The sequence below is a fragment of the Calliphora vicina genome, chromosome 3 (genome assembly GCF_958450345.1).
Source record: "Calliphora vicina chromosome 3, idCalVici1.1, whole genome shotgun sequence".
NCBI lineage: Eukaryota > Metazoa > Arthropoda > Insecta > Diptera > Calliphoridae > Calliphora > Calliphora vicina.
Window position 1 is genome coordinate 50,442,088 of NC_088782.1, and position 19,041 is coordinate 50,461,128.

Consider the following 19,041-nt stretch of genomic DNA (forward strand, 5'->3'; position numbering starts at 1 on the left):
TCCTAATATGTATGAGCCGCCCTCATCCTAATATGTATGAGCCGCCCTCATACATATTTATCAACTTCAAGATTTAACAACGCACAGTGGCGCCATTTGAGTTTTTTCGTAGCAAAAAATTATAACTTTTGAACCAAATGAGATAATCAAAAAATTTAAAAAGCATATGATATACAATTGATCAACCTATGAAATGAGTTTTTGGAAAGCGTGCAGAACTTATATAAAAATGTTTGATCCAAATGCAAAAGTGAGAAAGAAATTTGTTATTGAGAATCCCACAATTGCCAAAAATCCTTTCAAAAATCCCAAAAAATGGTATTTTTTAGATTTTCGACTTTGTTGACTGTACCGAGGTGCGGGCTATAAATTCTCTTTGCAAGATATTTAATAACATATTGGGTCATACAAGAATGATTTTAATTTTTTAAAAGCAGCTATGCCATTATAGTATATTTGGCATAAATTTTAAATTTACACAAAAAATAGGTCTAATTCGGAAAAAAAAACCGCGCAGTTATCCCAAAATGTTACCTTTGAAAAAAATAGAAACATATTATTTATTTTGGCTTTCTTTTCTGTATAACTAAACAAGAATGTAAGTACTTTTTCGAAAACAAATTGCTTAAAAAACTACTTTTAAAAATATTTTTAATTTACCCAGTAAAGATTTTGACTCAGTAAAGATTTTGAATTAATTATTTTTTTCTTTTACTAATTGTTTTGTTGGTAATCCAAAAATGTATATTTGAACAAAATAGGGAATGATTTGGATCAACTACTGGCAAAAATCTAGACTAAGGTAGGAAAAAAACTTGAAATTTTAATTTTCAAATTTGAATATCTCATTAACTATAAGAGATAAAATATAATTCAAGCTATGTTTCTTGTAGCTGTCTTCTTGTAGATTCTACGCCTATATAAATATTTCAAATCAGATTGAGAACAAAAATTTGGCATCATTTTTAAATTTTTAATATACTCGAGATACCCCATTTTGGGGCCTTGAGGCTCCGCCCTACCTTAGTCTTTAAAGTCCAAATTCAAAACTTAACGCTATCTACATCTCCTCTATAGCCGTGGAATTGTATAAACTTTTGATTGTTGGTTTTGAAGTTACAGATTTATTTCCTCTTTTTTATACCCTAAACCACCATAATGGGGAGGGTATTATGCGTTTGTGCAGATGTTTGTAACACCCAAAAATATTAGTCTAACACCCACCTTAAAGTATACCGATCGACTTCGAATCACTTTCTGAGTCGATTAAACGATGTCCGTCCGTCTGGTTGGCTGACCGGCTGGCTGGCTGGCTGTCCATGTAAACCTTGTGCGCAGAGTACAGGTCGCAATTTTGAAGATATTTCGATAAAATTTGGTACGTATTACTTTTTCGGCCCAAGGACCAAGCCTATTGAAACTGGCTGAAATCGGTTCATTATTTCACCTAGCCCCCATACAAATGTCCCCTCGAAATTGGACTTTATCGGTCATAAATGTTTAATTTATCTATGTATCTACACAAATTTCGCTCCAAATAAGTTTTATATATGCAAAATTCATGTCACCAAATTTTGTTACGATCGGTCCATAATTAGTCATAGCTCCCATATAGACCCGCTTCCGAAAATCACTTTAACGTGCATAAATCGCTTAATAATGTTGGTATACACACAAAATTCAACATAGTTAACTTTAATATAGACATAAATCACACGACCTAATTTTATGGTGATCGGTCCATAATTGGTCATAGCTCCCATATAAGGCCCACTTCCGAAAATCACTCAAATATATAAATTATTGATATTTTAAAAGAAAAATATTTTTACTCATTTACTTGGTGTAGGGTATTATATGTTCGGGCTTGACCGACCGTACTTTCTTACTTGTTTTCATTTCTCCACTGTGCCCTAGAGGATATTTATATGGGGGCTAAGTGAAATCATGAACCGAATATGACCAAAATTAGCAAAGTTTTTCCTTGGGTCGAAAAGATGATGTGGACCAAATATCATGGGAACGTGTTTAAAATTGCGACATATACCTTGATTAACAAATTTACATGGATAGATAGATGGAGACTGGCGGACGGACTTATTCAACCCAACAAGCTATTCAGTAAATACAAATAAACATACCAATTTCATTACAATCAGATAAATTTTGCTAAAGTTATAGAATTTTCACAATTAAAGATATATGGCAGGACCAACAGTCCTTGCTGCAATCACAATAGAAATTAACAGAAAGATTGCAATATTAGTGCGTATAACAAATGCAGATTTTCATGATTTTTAGATATTATGTAGCCAAAACTAAAAATTATATTTTTGGCATATGTGGGAGGTTGGCGTGTTCTTGTTCCTATTTTTTACAAAAATATAATTTTTCTTAACTAAGGTATTTTATATTGGCATACCAAATTTCAAAGCTCTACGACAACTCATTCTATTTTTCTGTCACTGTGCGACGCGTAGCGACGTCAGTCTATTTGAGTTTATAATAGGCCAAAGTGTCCTTATAAGACCAACTTCAGACAATTGTTGGTATCTCCTTTAAAACTGTATACATCAAAATCTTTAACATTTAAGTAACACAATTTCTAATTACAATCAATCTTTTCATTACAGTTTACAATATGCAGCCTGATACATATGATTGGTAAATCCAATTAAAATCTTAATAACACACATGGGATTAAAAGCAAAAACAACAACAATTTTACCCAGTGATGCAAGGAAGGACAAACATTTAAATTTCTGATACAAAGTTATTGTCAACATTCACTTCCACATACAATTGCACTTGATTATAATAATGATCAATAATATTTGTGAAAGTAATAAATCTACACAATCAGCCACGGCCTTTAAAGCAACGACGACAACAGCTGCAGCAATCGTGGACAACAGACACAATGATGGTGATGAGGCCAATGATGTTGCATCCACGAATACCAACAATAGCAGCAACAGCAGGGGTGGTGTAGTACAAACAACATATGGACATGGCATTTGGTATAGCGAAATTATTGATGGTGCCAGGAATACAAATAAAAATAATAATAAAATTTTCCATCAACAACAATACTACAATAATGCCAACAGCAGTAGTAACTTTAACAGCAGCCACAACAACAACAATAAAGAAAACATTGTCAATAGAAATGTATGGTTGACAACGCGCTGTGATGTTGTAAAGGAGCAACAGAAACAGCAACAATCTCACAACAATAATACGACAAATGAGTGTGATATAGTTATCGTTGATATTGAAGATGACGATGATAATGCTGAGGTTGAGAGGCTGCAGCAGCAGCCAATATATAGTGTTCCCCAAAAGTTTTTCATGAATGCAAATATGCAATTTTCCAAGCAAAAACAACCAGCAACCATCTATGATAGCAAACGTTGTGTGGCAGCAAAAAATAATATCACTGGCAATGTCAACGCATCCAATCCAATGCATATAGCCAATGATGACCATGTAGATGTGAACGAAAACGACAGGATTGCGGAGGATGACGATGATGATTCATTAGCGTCAATGGAGACCCTTTCTGATAATGTGTCAATATGGATAGGTGGTGAAAAACATTGGGTGGCAGGTGTTGATGCGAATACAACCTGTTCGGATCTAATCTGGGCACTGCTCAATTATCAAAATGGACAACTGCCCAGCCAGCAGCAAACGCAACATCCACATGTGTTTGCCATTGCCACGTCACTACCATCAACAAATGGCGAAAATATTGCTGCAACTGTGATTAACAAAACAAATAGTAATCAATGCGAAAAGCACGTACTGCAACAGCAACGACATCAGCAGCAACCAAAAACATACGATAACAATGATTTAGATTTTAGTTTTAGCATGAGTACAAACGAGGGCAGTAGCAATTTATGTACAGACAATAAACCAAATATCCAAAATACAGCTAATACCAACAACACTTCAAATCCCACTACCATTACTAGCAGCAGCACCATTATTACCACGACTATTAATCAATCAATGCCAATAAATACCAAAGAAAATTGCAAAATAATCCAAAACTCAACTTTAGTAACAGCAGAAGCACCAGCAGTAACAGTAACATCAGCGGCAGCAACAGCGACATTATCAGCCACACCGATTATATCATCATCTGCACCTGTTCCTGCTATACCACCTACACTTTTACCTATAACATTGCCACCTGGCATAACAACCGTTTCGCAACTTGCCACCGAGTATGTCATCGTTAAACAGTACCATCACTGTGAGGAATATCTAGATGGTAGTACAAAAGTTTTTGATGTTTTACCTCGACGTGATGGTTCCCATAAAAAGGAGGTAAGTCACACAAAGATAGAGAGAGAGACTAACTTATGTTGACTAACTGTTTTATTGTTGGAGTTAGTAAATTCATGTTTGCATACATAGTTATCTACATATAAGTATTGAAGTTTATACAGACTGACTATTGACTGTTTTAGATGATTTCACTTCATTTTGGCGAATTATTTATTCTTACGATTTGAACACATTTCCTCTTTAATATAATAAATCTTGTTGAACTTAAAATCAACTTTTCCAATTTCGAATCTTTTTTTTCAAACTTTCGAATATATTTCGACTTAAGATTGACGAAAGTTATAACTACACAGAGAAAACAGATTCGTAGTAGCAATTGAATTTGCTGCCAATTAAATAATTCTACCTTATTGAACGAATTTTACAGTTGCAGCTACTAAATTTTAAGAGGGGTAACAAAAGTTTTGTTGCTTCAACCGAAATTCTTCTTTATCAACTGAACTTCTTTTGATAGAACCGAAAAATTCTATGTGTGCAACCGATTCATTCGATTGGCAACAAATTTGGTTGCTGCTACGAATCTGTTTTCACTGTGTATACAATATTTAACATTGTGAAGATACCCATAAGCGATTTCAAAGCTGGCTGACTATCAATCTAAATCGGAATATCCTCATTGTCTTATATTCGGTCAATCCTCAGCAGTTCTTAGTTCTAAGATGGTTGAGATCTGAGCCTGAAGAACATTATTCTTGTTTGGTAGTATAAAATAAACACAAGTTCAAGTCTGTATAATCAATAAGCCTGTCTGCATACTATCCTTTGAATATGAGCCATCCGTGAAGATCGCAAAGAGTTTCCCTTTCCTTCCGTGACCAAAACATTTGATGGATGAAAAACCAATATGGTTGCAAGAACGAAACACCTGTTCTCTCATACACCATTAGTATCGAGTCTCATTGGGAGCGTTGAGAGAAACGTTCCACAGTGGGGCAGAATAATAATTTTTTGGAAATAAATGTGGAATTTCCAAACGACCAGGAGTATTCGAGTTTAGGTTTTTAAAATGGATTAAAATTGCTCCAAGGGCGGCGCTATGAGGGCTCAAAGTAGGGTACCTTCGATATGTAAAATTTTTAAATACGTGTAATTTTTTGGTTTCCCATCTGATTTCAAAGATTTTTATATTTTTGGAAAGCGCTCGTCTTGAAAAAACATGCTTGCGTGTGCTATTTAACTCTTATAATTTTCGAGTTATAGGCATTTAAAAATTGAAATTTTAAAATTTTGGCTTACCTTGTAGAGCGTAATTTTGGACTGAATGGACTCGATTTTTTTGTTAGTTAGATAACAAAATTACCAATAATATACAAAAGATTTGAGATTAATATCTGTTATGGATCCAAAAATAAACGATTTTCAATTTAAATATTAAACAAATATTAGATATTTGCTGTTTTTTGGGCAAAAAGGTGACTTAACTCTTTTTTTATTAAAATAAAACTTTCTTTAAGAATATATAACAATTTTGATTCTGCTCCCCTGTGCGTTCTTAGTCATAAGATCAACAGTGAGACAGTTCAGCATGACAAAGTGGGCCTTACATGTATGTATATCACCTGTGATCCTCAGTGCCGAGTTGCATAAGTATCTATCAAAGGACCTTCGGTGGATGGACTTAATCATCACGTCGAAAAGCCGATTAGTGGTCTTATGTGAAAAGTAAAGTTCCACTCAATTTAGACGAAGTTGTAACAATATTGAAAATATAAGATTTTGCGGAGTTCAAATTAAGCCCATTTCCAATCTCGTTCATTGCAAGGTAGGGTCAATATATTTTCCACAAACTACCATGAAGACATCATCAGCATACGAACCAGTTTTAGTTTCTAGAACCGAGTTCCATATTGAAAGGCCATAATTGTGATGGAAATTGCACCTATTGTAGAGGAAATTACTTTCTGGATCAGAAGTCTCTTTATATAAGTAATAATGTAGAGTCGATGTAATCAATTCTGGGTAACATTACTGAAAGTTTCATCTGCTTCCATAAATGCTTTCAATGTGTATTTGCCGTGCTCGAGGGTACTCTCAATATAACATACAAGTGAGTACAGGCTTGTTGAATGGCGGATAGTAGACATTCACCGATGAACATCATTATCATTTTCAAAATAAAGGGGTTTCAATATAGGAATTCTGGTTCATTGCAGTCAATTAAGTTTGGAAATACTTATAGTTTTTTTCTGATCACTGTCTACGTTTTTCATTAGCATCACTGTATAAACGTTCGGTTCCATATAAGATGTCTTGGGAAGGATGGCCAAATTGTATCTGGTTCATTATTCCTTAACATAATACCATTCAAGATTTACCATACGGATATATAATCGCAGGCATATCAGTGGATATGACACTATCAAGATCCGCTTATTTGAAGGGATCATTTCCACGAAAGTCGCACTTCAAAACTCTAGTCACAAATGGGAACAGTAACTTCGGGTAGGTAGAGTAGAGTAGTGGTTGTAAGAGAACAACAATGGCCTTCTATTAGCAGCTCTAGATTTTCCAGCCCACTAGTTGTTCAACTACCACAAGGTTTGGATATGCAAGATAGTACAATTGGTGTAGTTGATAGGATTTTAAGCAGACGAATGGTCTTAGAAAATCCCTCTACGCTTCTATAGAAGATATAGAAGTTTGGATGGCAGTGATGTTGCATTTTCAAAACATCTGTTAGCACATTTAATAGAGCATCAATATCTGTCAAGTCGCCTTGAGAAAATATCACTGTGCAACTCGTAATTTACTTTAATGATTTTGTAAAGCCATTTGAACTTATTCGAATTTGAATTGACTTCTTTACGAATCATTGATCCACAAATAGTATATATAGATCCACAAATAGTATATATATTCTGGGTCCTCATAAGATTCTAAGACGATCTAGCTATTTTCTTCCATCTGTCTGTTGAAAATACGATAGGGCCTAAACGAAAGGAGCTAAATGGCTGAAATTTTCCACAAATACTTTCTGTTGATAAGGTTTGTTCGGTATTGAAAATGAGAAATATTAGTCAATTATTTCGCCTAGTCCCTATATGTTGATTATACTGCAATCCTGATAAAATTTTGAACAAATTAGTTTTAAGTACTCTAAAATTATATTGTAAAGTAGTATGGCGAAAATCGGGCCACATTTGTTCCTAGACTCCATACACATTTGTCCCTAGACTGATTTTAATATTCATATTTTTCTTATAATAAAGAATATCGCGATGAAATTGGTCACAAACAAGCGGTGCATAATTGACCCTACTTCCCTTATAACCCCTATATCAGACAAAGTTTGCACAGAAAACTATTCAAAAATTAGCATAACAATTTATTGAATTTAGATTAAAACTTGAAATGCTATAAACAGTTTTTTTTTATTTGATATTTATGTTAGTTATGTTACTTCTAACGATCACAAATTACACAAATTGGTTCATAAATTGGCTCTTATTTCCCATCTGAAATTTAATCGTAATTAAAAATCACGTTCTATTTAAATTTTTTCAGAATAATACTCTTACTTATTTAATCTAAAATTCATTTCGATGCATCTTAAATTCTTCTTCGACTACATATAGTCTCTCATATAGTAATCTCGAACAACTCTTTTATGCAGATCTAAGACTTTCTGAATAATTTTCGTTATTTCAGTTTCATAATTTATGGTGGGCACCTTGGAGATGCAATTAATAAAATAACTGTGCAGTTACTTCTTCTTCGTTGAAGCTCATTTCACCAGTTATAACTTATATATCGTACTAATGTCACTTACAGAATATACTAATCAAAATGACCACCTAAACTTGTATAGAGTTGGCCAAAGTATTGATTGTCTTCTAATGTGCAGCATTTTTAGAAAATTTTAAGAAACTTTGCAAGTACTTTGTGGTTTAAATTGATGTATCTTTTATGTTAGATGATGTTTGCGAAGTTGTGGTGAATATTATGCAGTAATTTAATTTGATTGAAAGGTGTGGTTATACGATTAAGTATTTAAATAAAACAAGAAGTTTGCACAGAAAACTATTAGAAAAACTAGCAAAACAATTTATTGAATTTAGATTAAAACTTGAAATGCTATAAACAGTTTTTTTTATTTGATATTTATGTTAGTTATGTTACTTCTAACGATCACAAATTACACAAATTGGTTCATAAATTGGCTCTTATTTCGCACCTGAAATTTAATCGTAATTAAAACTCACGTTTTATTTAAATCCTTTCAGAATATTTCATTAAACCATCATAAAACTATAAATAAACTTTCAAAATAAAACTGTAAAATTAAATGACTTCTTTTCTCGTCGGTAAACCAACATTGAAAAGTAATTTAAAAACATTATTTAATTTATTTTCCATCTTTAAGAAAATTATTTTGAAGAAAAAGAAAACGCTGTAAGACATAAAAACTTTATCCACAATTGGGGAGGACAAAACTTTCAAGTACACAAAAATATACTATATATGTTTGTGTCTTATATGTTTGTGTTACTTAATATTTGTTTAAAAATAAAATAAGAAAATGTTCCACATTTTGCTGAAAACTTTTGGTTGCTTTGTAATAAGTATTCGTTCTAAAAAAGAGAGTTTCTAAAGAAGTTTTTTTACTTTAACTTGTCTTGCATTGTTGAACATTTCATTATCCTTGTTGCACACATATGTATGGTATAAACCTACATTTAACCAGAATATGTTTTGTCTGTATATTATTAGGGTTGCCCTTAGTTTTCACTTTTTAGTCTAAAATTGTTCAACGTCATCTAAAAAACCAAATGCAAAATCAAATAACGTTTAGAGGTGCCTTGAACTTTTAAGGTGGGCATGATGCCGACGTTGTTTACGATATAAAGTAGTTGCCCCGAAGGATTCGTTTGAAAGCATAAGTTGTACTTTCGGATATTTTGCAGAAAGTGATTGGAAACTTAGAAGCGCCTCAGACCGCTCAATAATTGGTGGCAGAACAACTTTACCGTTCGAACAGCACATTCCCGAGGATTCCTTAGGGAACTTCACAATGCTGCATTGTAAGTTTGTTTATTGTCCCAATCAGTACCTCCTTGTGATTCCTGTAGCTCATCGTATTTATTGTAATGAAATGCCGCCAATTTTAAATCGATTCTTTATATCGAAATGAAAAAAACTAATTTTTTTTGTAAAAAAAATCAGAATAAAGTGATTGACAGGGGAATGGAACAGGCTTGGGATCGGCTAGGTTGACATGATAGAGACATATAGATTGGTTAATTGGTTTGGTTTAGGAGGGAACTGGAAAACGACTATAAAAGACGAAAGTTTTGGACAGTGATCATTCAGTAGTAGATATCAGTCACTGAGTGAGAGTTTCTCAGAGTGACAAACGTTAATGCATTAGAGTGTTTTGAATTATTGTTTTTTTTAATTTAAGTAAGATGTAAATAAAATGTAAATGGAGTATTTCTTATTGAATTTGAACTGGAAGAAGTGTTTTATATAAAGAGAGAGTTATAACGATAAGCAGCACAACCAAGAGAAAATAATTAAGCCAGAAAGAGAAGTAGAGTTCCGCAATTCGAAGTTAAGCTAGAAAGATAGAGAAGGAAAAACTAGTTTTCTAATCCCAAAAACAAAGGGTGAAAATCCATTATTTCAGTAATATGACTTTATCGGCCATAATGCTTGATTGATTTAGATTTCCACAAACATTTTGTGCCACGAATAAGATTTATATACTAAAAAAGCAGACCTAAAAATTTTGAGCGGATCGATTCATAATTGGCCATAGCTCCCATGTAAGGCACACCTCCGAAAATTATTTTAACGGGCATAAAACTCTTGAAAATGTTGGCATTCAGAAAGAATTCAACACAAATACGTTTAATATAGAAAGAAATTACGCGAGAAAATTTTATGGCGATCGGTCCATAATTCGTCATAGCTCCTATAAAAGGCCCAATTCAGACAATTACTTTAAGGAGCATAAATATTCAAATAAAATTTAATAGAAAGTAGTTTCATATAGAAATCAATCACACGACCTAATTTCATGGTCATTGCTCCCACAAATCGAAAGTAAATAATTGAAATTTGAAGATAAAAAGCTCATTAATTCACTTTTGTGTATGGATTATCGATGTCTGACAATTTTTATTATATCCTACACCACCATAGTGGGGAGGGTATAATGCGTTTGTGCAGATGTTTGTAACACCCACCTTAAAGTATACCGATCGACTTAGATTGAACGATGTCCGTTCGTCTGGCTGGCTGCTGGTTGGCTGGCATGTAAACCTTGTGCGCAGAGTACAGGTCGCAATTTTGAAGATATTTCGATAAAATTTGGTACATATAATTTCTTCGGCCCAAGGATGAAGCCTATTGAAACTGGCTGAAATCGGTCCATTATTTCACCTAGCCCCCATACAAATGTCCTTCCGAAATTGGACTTTATCGGTCATAAATGTTTAATTTATAAATGTATCTCCACAAATTGCGCTCCAAATAAGTTTTATATATACAAAATTCATTTCACCAAATTTTGTTACGATCGGTCCATAATTAGTCATAGCTCTCATATAGACCCGCTTTCGAAAATCACTTTAACGTGCATAAATCGCTTAAAAATGTTGGTATATACACAAAATTCAACATAAATAACTTTCATATAGACATAAATCACACGACCTAATTTCATGATGATCGGTCCATAATTGGTCATAGCTCCCATATAAGGCCCACTTCCGAAAATCACTCACGAATATAAATTATTGATATTTTAAAAGAAAAATATTTTTACTCATTTACTTGGTGTAGGGTATTATATGGTCGGGCTTGATCGACCATACTATCTTACTTGTTTTTAATTGGATTTTTTTATAAATTTTTTTGCAAATATTGTGCAACCTCCAAACGTTATCCGATTTTGCTCATATTTTCAGCATTTGGTTTTTAGCTAATGGAGAACAGTTTTAGATCTTGGAAGCATCGAAATACCAAAAACTGCAAAATAAGATCCGCCCTAATATAAACTCATGCATTCATGAAGTTGTCTGTCTGCCTCTATATACAATTGTTTGTATGCATGTGTAAACTGTTGGTAGTTTTGACAGGTACATACATGTACTTGTACCTGTGTTCAAAACTCTTATAACTAAAAGTATGTTTGTATGCTGCTGCTTTTCGTATTTGGAAGATACGAGCACTTAAGTGGCTGCAGACAGGTCACGCAAAGTATTTAAATCAGTTTGTTTTTTATTTTGTTTTTACATTTCTCATACTGTGTGTTCTCTTGTTCATTTACGTTCAATAAAAGGTACTTGACGTTCATTTGTGTTTTGCAACAAAATGACTGATGTTGAAACTTCAATGTAAAGTAATTGTTTCAATTAATTTTTTTTGTTGCTACTCATATGCAAGAACTTTACATTTTTTATATGGGTGTTAAAAGTGTATTTTTGCAATATTTTTGTGTTACCAATGTATTTATAGTATTTTTTTGCGATGCGATGATGTGGTTGTTATTTTTTTGCATATTTTACAAGGAGCTGTCTGTCAATTAAGAAGCAATAAGAATAATTTCCCAACATTTTTAAAAAAGATATTTAAATAAGTAGGATGTGCTTTTTATTATAAGCATGTAGGTCATGTAGTCACACTTATCTGTACAATCATTGTGACTAAATGATTTAACATGCTAGATATGATTATCGTAAAAGACCACATAACAGAAACGTATGTTAGACTGTTAAGATGATACTACATTCGCATTGTGAAATCCCGAACTGTCTCATATTCTTTAATAAGGTTTTTCGAATCATATTGAGTTCCTACCAAAAGCCTACCTATCATGCCAATGAACTCTAAATAACCTACATTTATGTTCCATATTCCAGAATGATCATTCACTGATCATATTCGATAACGCAACCAAAAGGTTTCATATCTATCCCGATGCTCACTTTCATTAAAATTGTGGATTATCATAGAGAAATCATGTATCAAATTTCAACAAATTTGGATGTAGAAAAAATGTTCGTTCTCTCGTATATAATTAAGACCTTCAGAGAAAGTTGCTGAACAATAGCACGTTTCTTTCTTAGAACTATCATTGAAAACTAAGATTGCATTGTTCCGAAGATATTTTTTGGAAACAAATCTGGCATTCTTAAAGGGCTGGTCCAAGGAGTATTCGAGTTTAGGTTATTAAAATGGACCCTCCAAATGCTCTAGGGAATCCGTTTTGGGGGCTCAAAGCAGGGTACCATCGACATTGTTTTGTTTCCCATCTGATTTAAAAGATTTTTATATTTTTGGAATGCGCTCGGGTAGGTCTTGCTGTTTATCTCTTATAATTTCAAAGTTATAGGCATTTCAAAATTGAAATTTCAAAATTTTGCCATACCTTGGTCCGCTTTTTTAAAAATGTAGGTCGTACTTTTGGGCCGAATGTCAAATTTTTTTTCTTAGTTAGACGACTAAATTACCAATAACATAAAATAGATTTCAGAGCAACATCAATTATGGATCAAAAAATAAACGATTTTCAATTTAAAAATTCCAAAAATTTTAAAAATACTTTCTTTAATGATATATAATTTTATGTATATATTTTATGTATATATATAAGGTATCTTCAGGGAAAACATGTTGGTATAAAAACCAAGTCTTATTTTTCGAATATATCGCCCCCACACCCTTCGGAATTTGACCTATTTTTTTATCAAAATTTCAACATTGGGTCACATGTTATAAAATCCCAAAAAATGGAATCAGAAAACGGAAAACAGCTTTGGAAACCTTATTGTGTTTCCTATTTATCCCAAAAGTATTTTCCAAGCTCCAAATGAATTGTGATCCCTATGGGCAAAATTGTAAAAAATACCATATTAGGGATTTTGGCTCTAATTTTTAGGAATTTCGGGATTCCTTTTGACCTTTTGACATGTTTTGTTACATTTTGTTGTTTAGAATGACAAATTTAAAAAAAACGTTGGAAATTCTATTGAGATTTGTTAATGAATAAAGATTTTATTACATATTATTTCTAAAACTAAAATTTGTACCAAAATATTAATAGGATTGCAAATATAAGGAACAATTTGATCCAAATTTATTCCGAACTATTTTTTTTGTTCAGATAAGTTAGAAATTTCAAGTCAATACTACAATTAGATTAAAACAAGTAAGAAAATATGGTCGGTCAAGCCCGACCATATAATACCCTACACTAAGTAAAAGAGCAAAAACATTTTTCTTTTAAAATTTCAATAATTTATATTTTCGAGTGATTTTCGGAAGTGGGCCTTATATGGGGGCTAAGACCAATTTTGGACCGATCACCATGAAATTAGGTCGTGTAATTTATGTCTATATGAAAGTTTACTATGTTGAATTTTGTGAGTATACCAACGGAAGCGGGTCTATATGGGAGCTATGACTAATTATGGACCGATCGTAACAAAATTTAGTGACATGAATTTTGTATATATAAAACTTATTTGGAGCGCACTTTGTGGAGATACATTTATAAATTAAATATTTATGACCGATAAAGTCCAATTTCGGAAAGACATTTGTATGGGTCTAGGTGAAATAATGGACCGATTTCAGCCAGTTGCAATAGGCTGCGTCCTTGGGCCGAAAAAATTATATGTACCAAATTTGATCGAAATATCTTCAAAATTGCGACCTGTACTCTGCGCACAAGGTTTACATGGACAGCCAGCCAGCCAACCAGACGGACGGACGGACATCGTTTAATCGACTCAGAAAGTGATTCTAAATGTAGGGTCACACATGGCAAATATTTGCTCAAAAAAGCGCAACCACTTTTCATAGCACAAATTTGTTTGACGTGTTTACTCTTACAAGTGTTTTGTAAGATCAAACAGCATCAAATAAAATAAAACTAAATTTTTTATTTTGAATCATCCTAAGTAAAATAAGTTTTTCAAATAAAAAAAAAATTCTAATGTATTTTATTTAGTGGTTACGTCTTTTTCGTCAAATATTTGTCATGTGTTACCCTACCTTAAGTCGATCGGTATACTAATATTTTTGGGCGTTACAAACATCTGCACCACTATGGTGGTGACCACTTTAAAACACCGGACTTTAAAAATATTGCTTCTGGACCATTTTAATAACTAAAATTCGAATACCGCTAGGCTGCGCCCACGTCAAATTTTATATCGGAAAAACCGTTAAGAAATGTCTAATTCATTTCCAAAAACATATTGGTTATATTGTCGTTATTAAGTCTATCAGTAAAGTCTCAATAAATTAACTTAACTTAAGTCTATCAGACTTCTTTAGTCTTAGACCCGAAGTGTGGTATAAATAGTATTATCTGTATACTGGATGAGTAGAATCCATCGTTCAAAGAATCAAAAGAATCATCCTTCTACATGTGTTATTTACCATTGAATTGCCATGTAACCTTAATAAAACTGAATATATATCAAGCTTTACAACCATCTATATCTTCTAAACTGTGCAGGAATAGTAGACTCAACATATTGGTCCTATGTTACTCTGCCAATGACAGACAATAGGGCTACTGTCTGATCTGCTAAAGCAGGATAGGTTAGTCCTGAGTAGGATATTCCCTAAAACAACTGTGTGGTAATGACTGAGTTGTGGTTTCATTAATATTTCTCATTCCACCAGGAATAGTTCAGCAATCGAAATTCCAACACCGTCTTACCTCGCAGTGTTTCACCAACTGTTTCAGGGATCTTTTACAGTCATTAACCAGCTTAAGCTACATTTCCGCATACACCGTAATCGGCACCGAAAACGAAATTCCATACATTTGCACCGAAAAAAGTTCGTTTCAGAAATCGGCAACGAAAATTGGAAACGAAACAGTACTTATCAGTAACGAAAAACATGTCATTTGGGGCCGGAACGAAAACAACTTCAAGTAGGTTGTTTTCGGTGCTATAGGAACGAAATTATTTTAATTATTTTTTTATTCAAAATTTAAAGAAAATCAAAATGAATAAAAAATATAAATTTTCTTTATTGGAAGAGGAAAAAATAATAGATTTTGTTAAAAATAATGAAATTCTATTTAATGTGCGATATCCAAAATTAAAAAAATAATTTCGTTTCTGTTTTATGCCGCAACGCATCCAACTGAAACGAAAACCATTCAGAAACAAGACGGTGACGAACACCAACGTTTTTCAGTTTTAATTTTCGTTATGGGCGCCGATTACGGTGTATGCGGAAACCCAGCTTTAGGAACATATAGTCTGATCTGCTGATACAAAATCGATTAATACTGATCAGGATTTTCATTAAAACATACTGTGCTAGTGGCTGAGTGGTAATTTCAGACATTCTTCTAGAGAAATTTCAGATCCTGACCTTGAACGCTCATCCGAAAACTTGTTACTCTCTATTAGAGATGCCAAACGGGTAATCCCGTTCCCGAAAATCCCGGGGTTTTCGGGATTTCCTAAATTCCGAAGCCCGGGGATTTTTTAATTTTAAATGCCGGGGATTTCGGGATTTTCCAAATCCTGTTTTTCAAAAATAAATAGGGGAAATTGTAATTTTTGTGTGCCTTTTTCATGCATTTTGACATTCTACATGTCCGAGTTTCACAAAGTGATGTTCAGCAAAGTTGTTAAGCTCAACTATTGATACAATATAGTTAATAAAGGAAAAAGGTTAATTCTTCACCTTTTTTGTAAGTTGTCTAATAAAACTCAATTTAAATCCCTTTATATCAGATGAGGAGCTCGGACAAAATGAAGGTACTGTTTTTACCAGTATGTATGTACATTAGGCTGGGACGATTTGTATGGACGATCAAAAAGTACAAAATCGTATAGCAGAAACGCAATCTACGGAAAATTCTAAGAAATTTTCCCCAAGAAACCATAGGTCTAAAATCAAGTCCTATCTTGCGCATATCGTCTTTTATTTAATAGAAAAACTATTCAAAATAAATAAATACTGAAATATCATTGGATAAAAGACGAAATGCACAAGATACACAGAGAAAACAGATTCGTGATAGCAACCGAATTTGTTGCCAATCGAACGATTCCGTTGCACACATAGAATTTTTCAGTTCTAACAACAGAAATTCAGTTGATAAAGAAGAATATCAGTTGAGGCAACCAAACTTTAGTTACCCCTTACAAAATATTGTAATCACAACTGTAAAATTCGGTCACTAAGATAGAATCATTCGATTGGCAACAAATTCGGTTGCTATCACGAATGTGTTTTCTCTGTGTAGGATTTGATTTTAGACCTATGGTTTCTTGGGGAAAATTTCTGCTATACGATGTTTCGTGAAAAAAATCGACCCACCCTAATGTACATACTTTATTGTTATTTCTTCTTATATAATGTACTCATGCAAGTATTTTATGCTTTTTAAGGTCTAATAAAAATTAATTGCTAAATACATTTTTTTTTCAATTGTAAAGACATAATTATGTACGTTTCTTTCTTATAATTTTCGGGATTTTAGATTTCCCGAAAATCCCGACCCGGGATTCTTTACCAAATCCCGAACCCCGAGATTTTCAAAAATCCGTCCCGATTAGCATCTCTATTCTCTATATTCCAGTGTTCTGGCACCCAACACATTCTTATCTCGTAGTGTTTCATCAACCCGTTCAGAGGTCTTATATAGTCAGTTACCTGAAATGACATTTTTCAATACGAAATGCGAAGCTTTTTGGACTACAAGACACTACATACATACGGAAGTCTAGTATCCTGCATATCTATTAGTGATGGTCTACAAAAGTTAATTTGACTGTATCTACGTTCCGAATTGCTTTTAGTAACATTAGGACAGGTTGCAGAGCTAAATAGTATTTCCAGTATTGTATTTCCTGTCCTAATATAACATTACCAACTTTATGGCAAACTAATATTTGTTCACTACATATAACTCAATTACCAAGGTTAGCAAAAGAAAAAATACATTATACTTGCCCTAGTTGAATGACCCAATCAAACACATTTATGGTTAAGAAAAAATAAAGCAAACCTTTGAATACATCCCTTAGTTGCCCTTTATTTATAACGATAATTTATTTAACTTACAAAAAAAAAAAATCTTGGTTACTTTTTGCATAAGATCTACTGCTCTAAGCAGCGTTATTAAGTGAAAAGCATAAAAACTTAATTTCAACTAAATTAAACCCACTTACCTCTTTCACTTTGACTGATGTACGGCAATATGAAATGATTACAAAAACCAACAAAAACACCACTCACCACAACCATGTATACGAAATATGGGTGAAACAAATAAAACGAATGAATTAAGACAAGTCACGCAATATGCACGTTTATGATACAAAAAAAATCCTTTTATTTAAAGCTGTTCAAAGCAAAAAAAGAGTACTAATATCCTGTTTAATGTTTTTTTATCACTTCTTTTATTTTCCTTTATTTCGTTTTACTTATGCTTATTTACTTTTCATTTCGTTTCATTTTTGTTTCCTTAATTATATTTAAACCACAGTGTGAATTGTTGTTACGCCATTTGGGACCCGCACCGGCCGTGTACATCAATAATACAACACCACAGTTGTCATCATTAATCTCCACCGACAAGGACAGCGGCATGGGTAGTCCAGTAGGCAGTGCACGTAGTGCGAAATTTCGTCGTCGCAAGCATAAATCATCACAATGGCTGGCACAGGCCAATACACTGCATCCGAAATTATCACGCTGTACGGGGAATGAGCGTCTGATGAAAATTATTCTCGCCCAGGATGAGACAATACAACGACAATTGTCCTTGTTACGGTAGGTTTTCGATTAAATTATTACTACAGCAGCAACAGCAACAGCTCTCAATGTTTATCCTACATACAAACACAACACGCCACGCCACCCATAAACAAACCAAACATAAATTTATTTTAAATGACACACACAAAAATTTCATCATATATTTACAAAGATACGAAATAAACATTCTACTGGGATATTATTGTGTGTGCTACGAGTATAATTGTACTGTATTTGTAATAGAGATGGAAATGTGACTTGATTTTGTTTAAAGTGTAATTCTACTTCTATAATATTCTATAAAACACCACAGTTCATAATTGACCACAGATTCCTTATACAAGGTGGCGCAAAAGTAAACTTCCGATGTTTTTTGGCTGTAATTAAAAAGAAAATTAAAAACTTTGATTCTTCTTGTGGATTATTTTTATTTGGTCTTTTAATTTTTTTTACATCAAGTCGAGAATATGATGTCATGTAAATGGCCGCCGCCACAGTTGATTGTCATTTGAGCTCTTTTGATGGCATTTTCCATCACTTTGGCCAAAACTTCCGGCGATAGGTCCTCACTTTCTTGACGGATATTGTCTTTAAGAGCTGCAAGAGTCTGAGGCTTGTTGACATAAACCCGCGACTCCAAAAAGCTCCACAAAAAGAAGTCTGGAGCGGTCAAATCAGGCGATCTTGCTGACCAGTGCAAATCGCCAAAACGGGAGATTAGGCGCCCGGGAAATGCATCCTTCAGCATATCGGTTGTGGCACGTGCAGTGTGTGCCGTTGCATCGTCCTGTTGCAACCACATATTTTCCAATCCCAATTCATCAAGTTGCGGCAAAAAGAACTCGTTGAGCATTGCTCTGTATCGCTCACCATTCACAGTAATCGTTTGGCCCGCGACGTCTTCGAAGAAAAAAGGTCCGATGACTCCTCCAGCGA

At 33.4% G+C, this 19,041-nt stretch overlaps 1 protein-coding gene across 1 annotated transcript in view; it reads left to right on the forward strand.

Moving 5' to 3' along the window:
- The first annotated feature begins 2,789 nt into the window (after positions 1–2,789).
- Positions 2,790–19,041, forward strand: part of LOC135955457 (uncharacterized) — a 48,265-nt gene continuing 32,013 nt past the window's right edge. The window contains exons 1-2 of the mRNA XM_065505808.1: positions 2,790–4,338; positions 17,834–18,120. Coding sequence (XP_065361880.1) covers positions 2,821–4,338; positions 17,834–18,120 — 1,805 coding nt within the window. The 5' untranslated portion in view covers positions 2,790–2,820. The remainder of the gene's footprint in view (positions 4,339–17,833; positions 18,121–19,041) is intronic.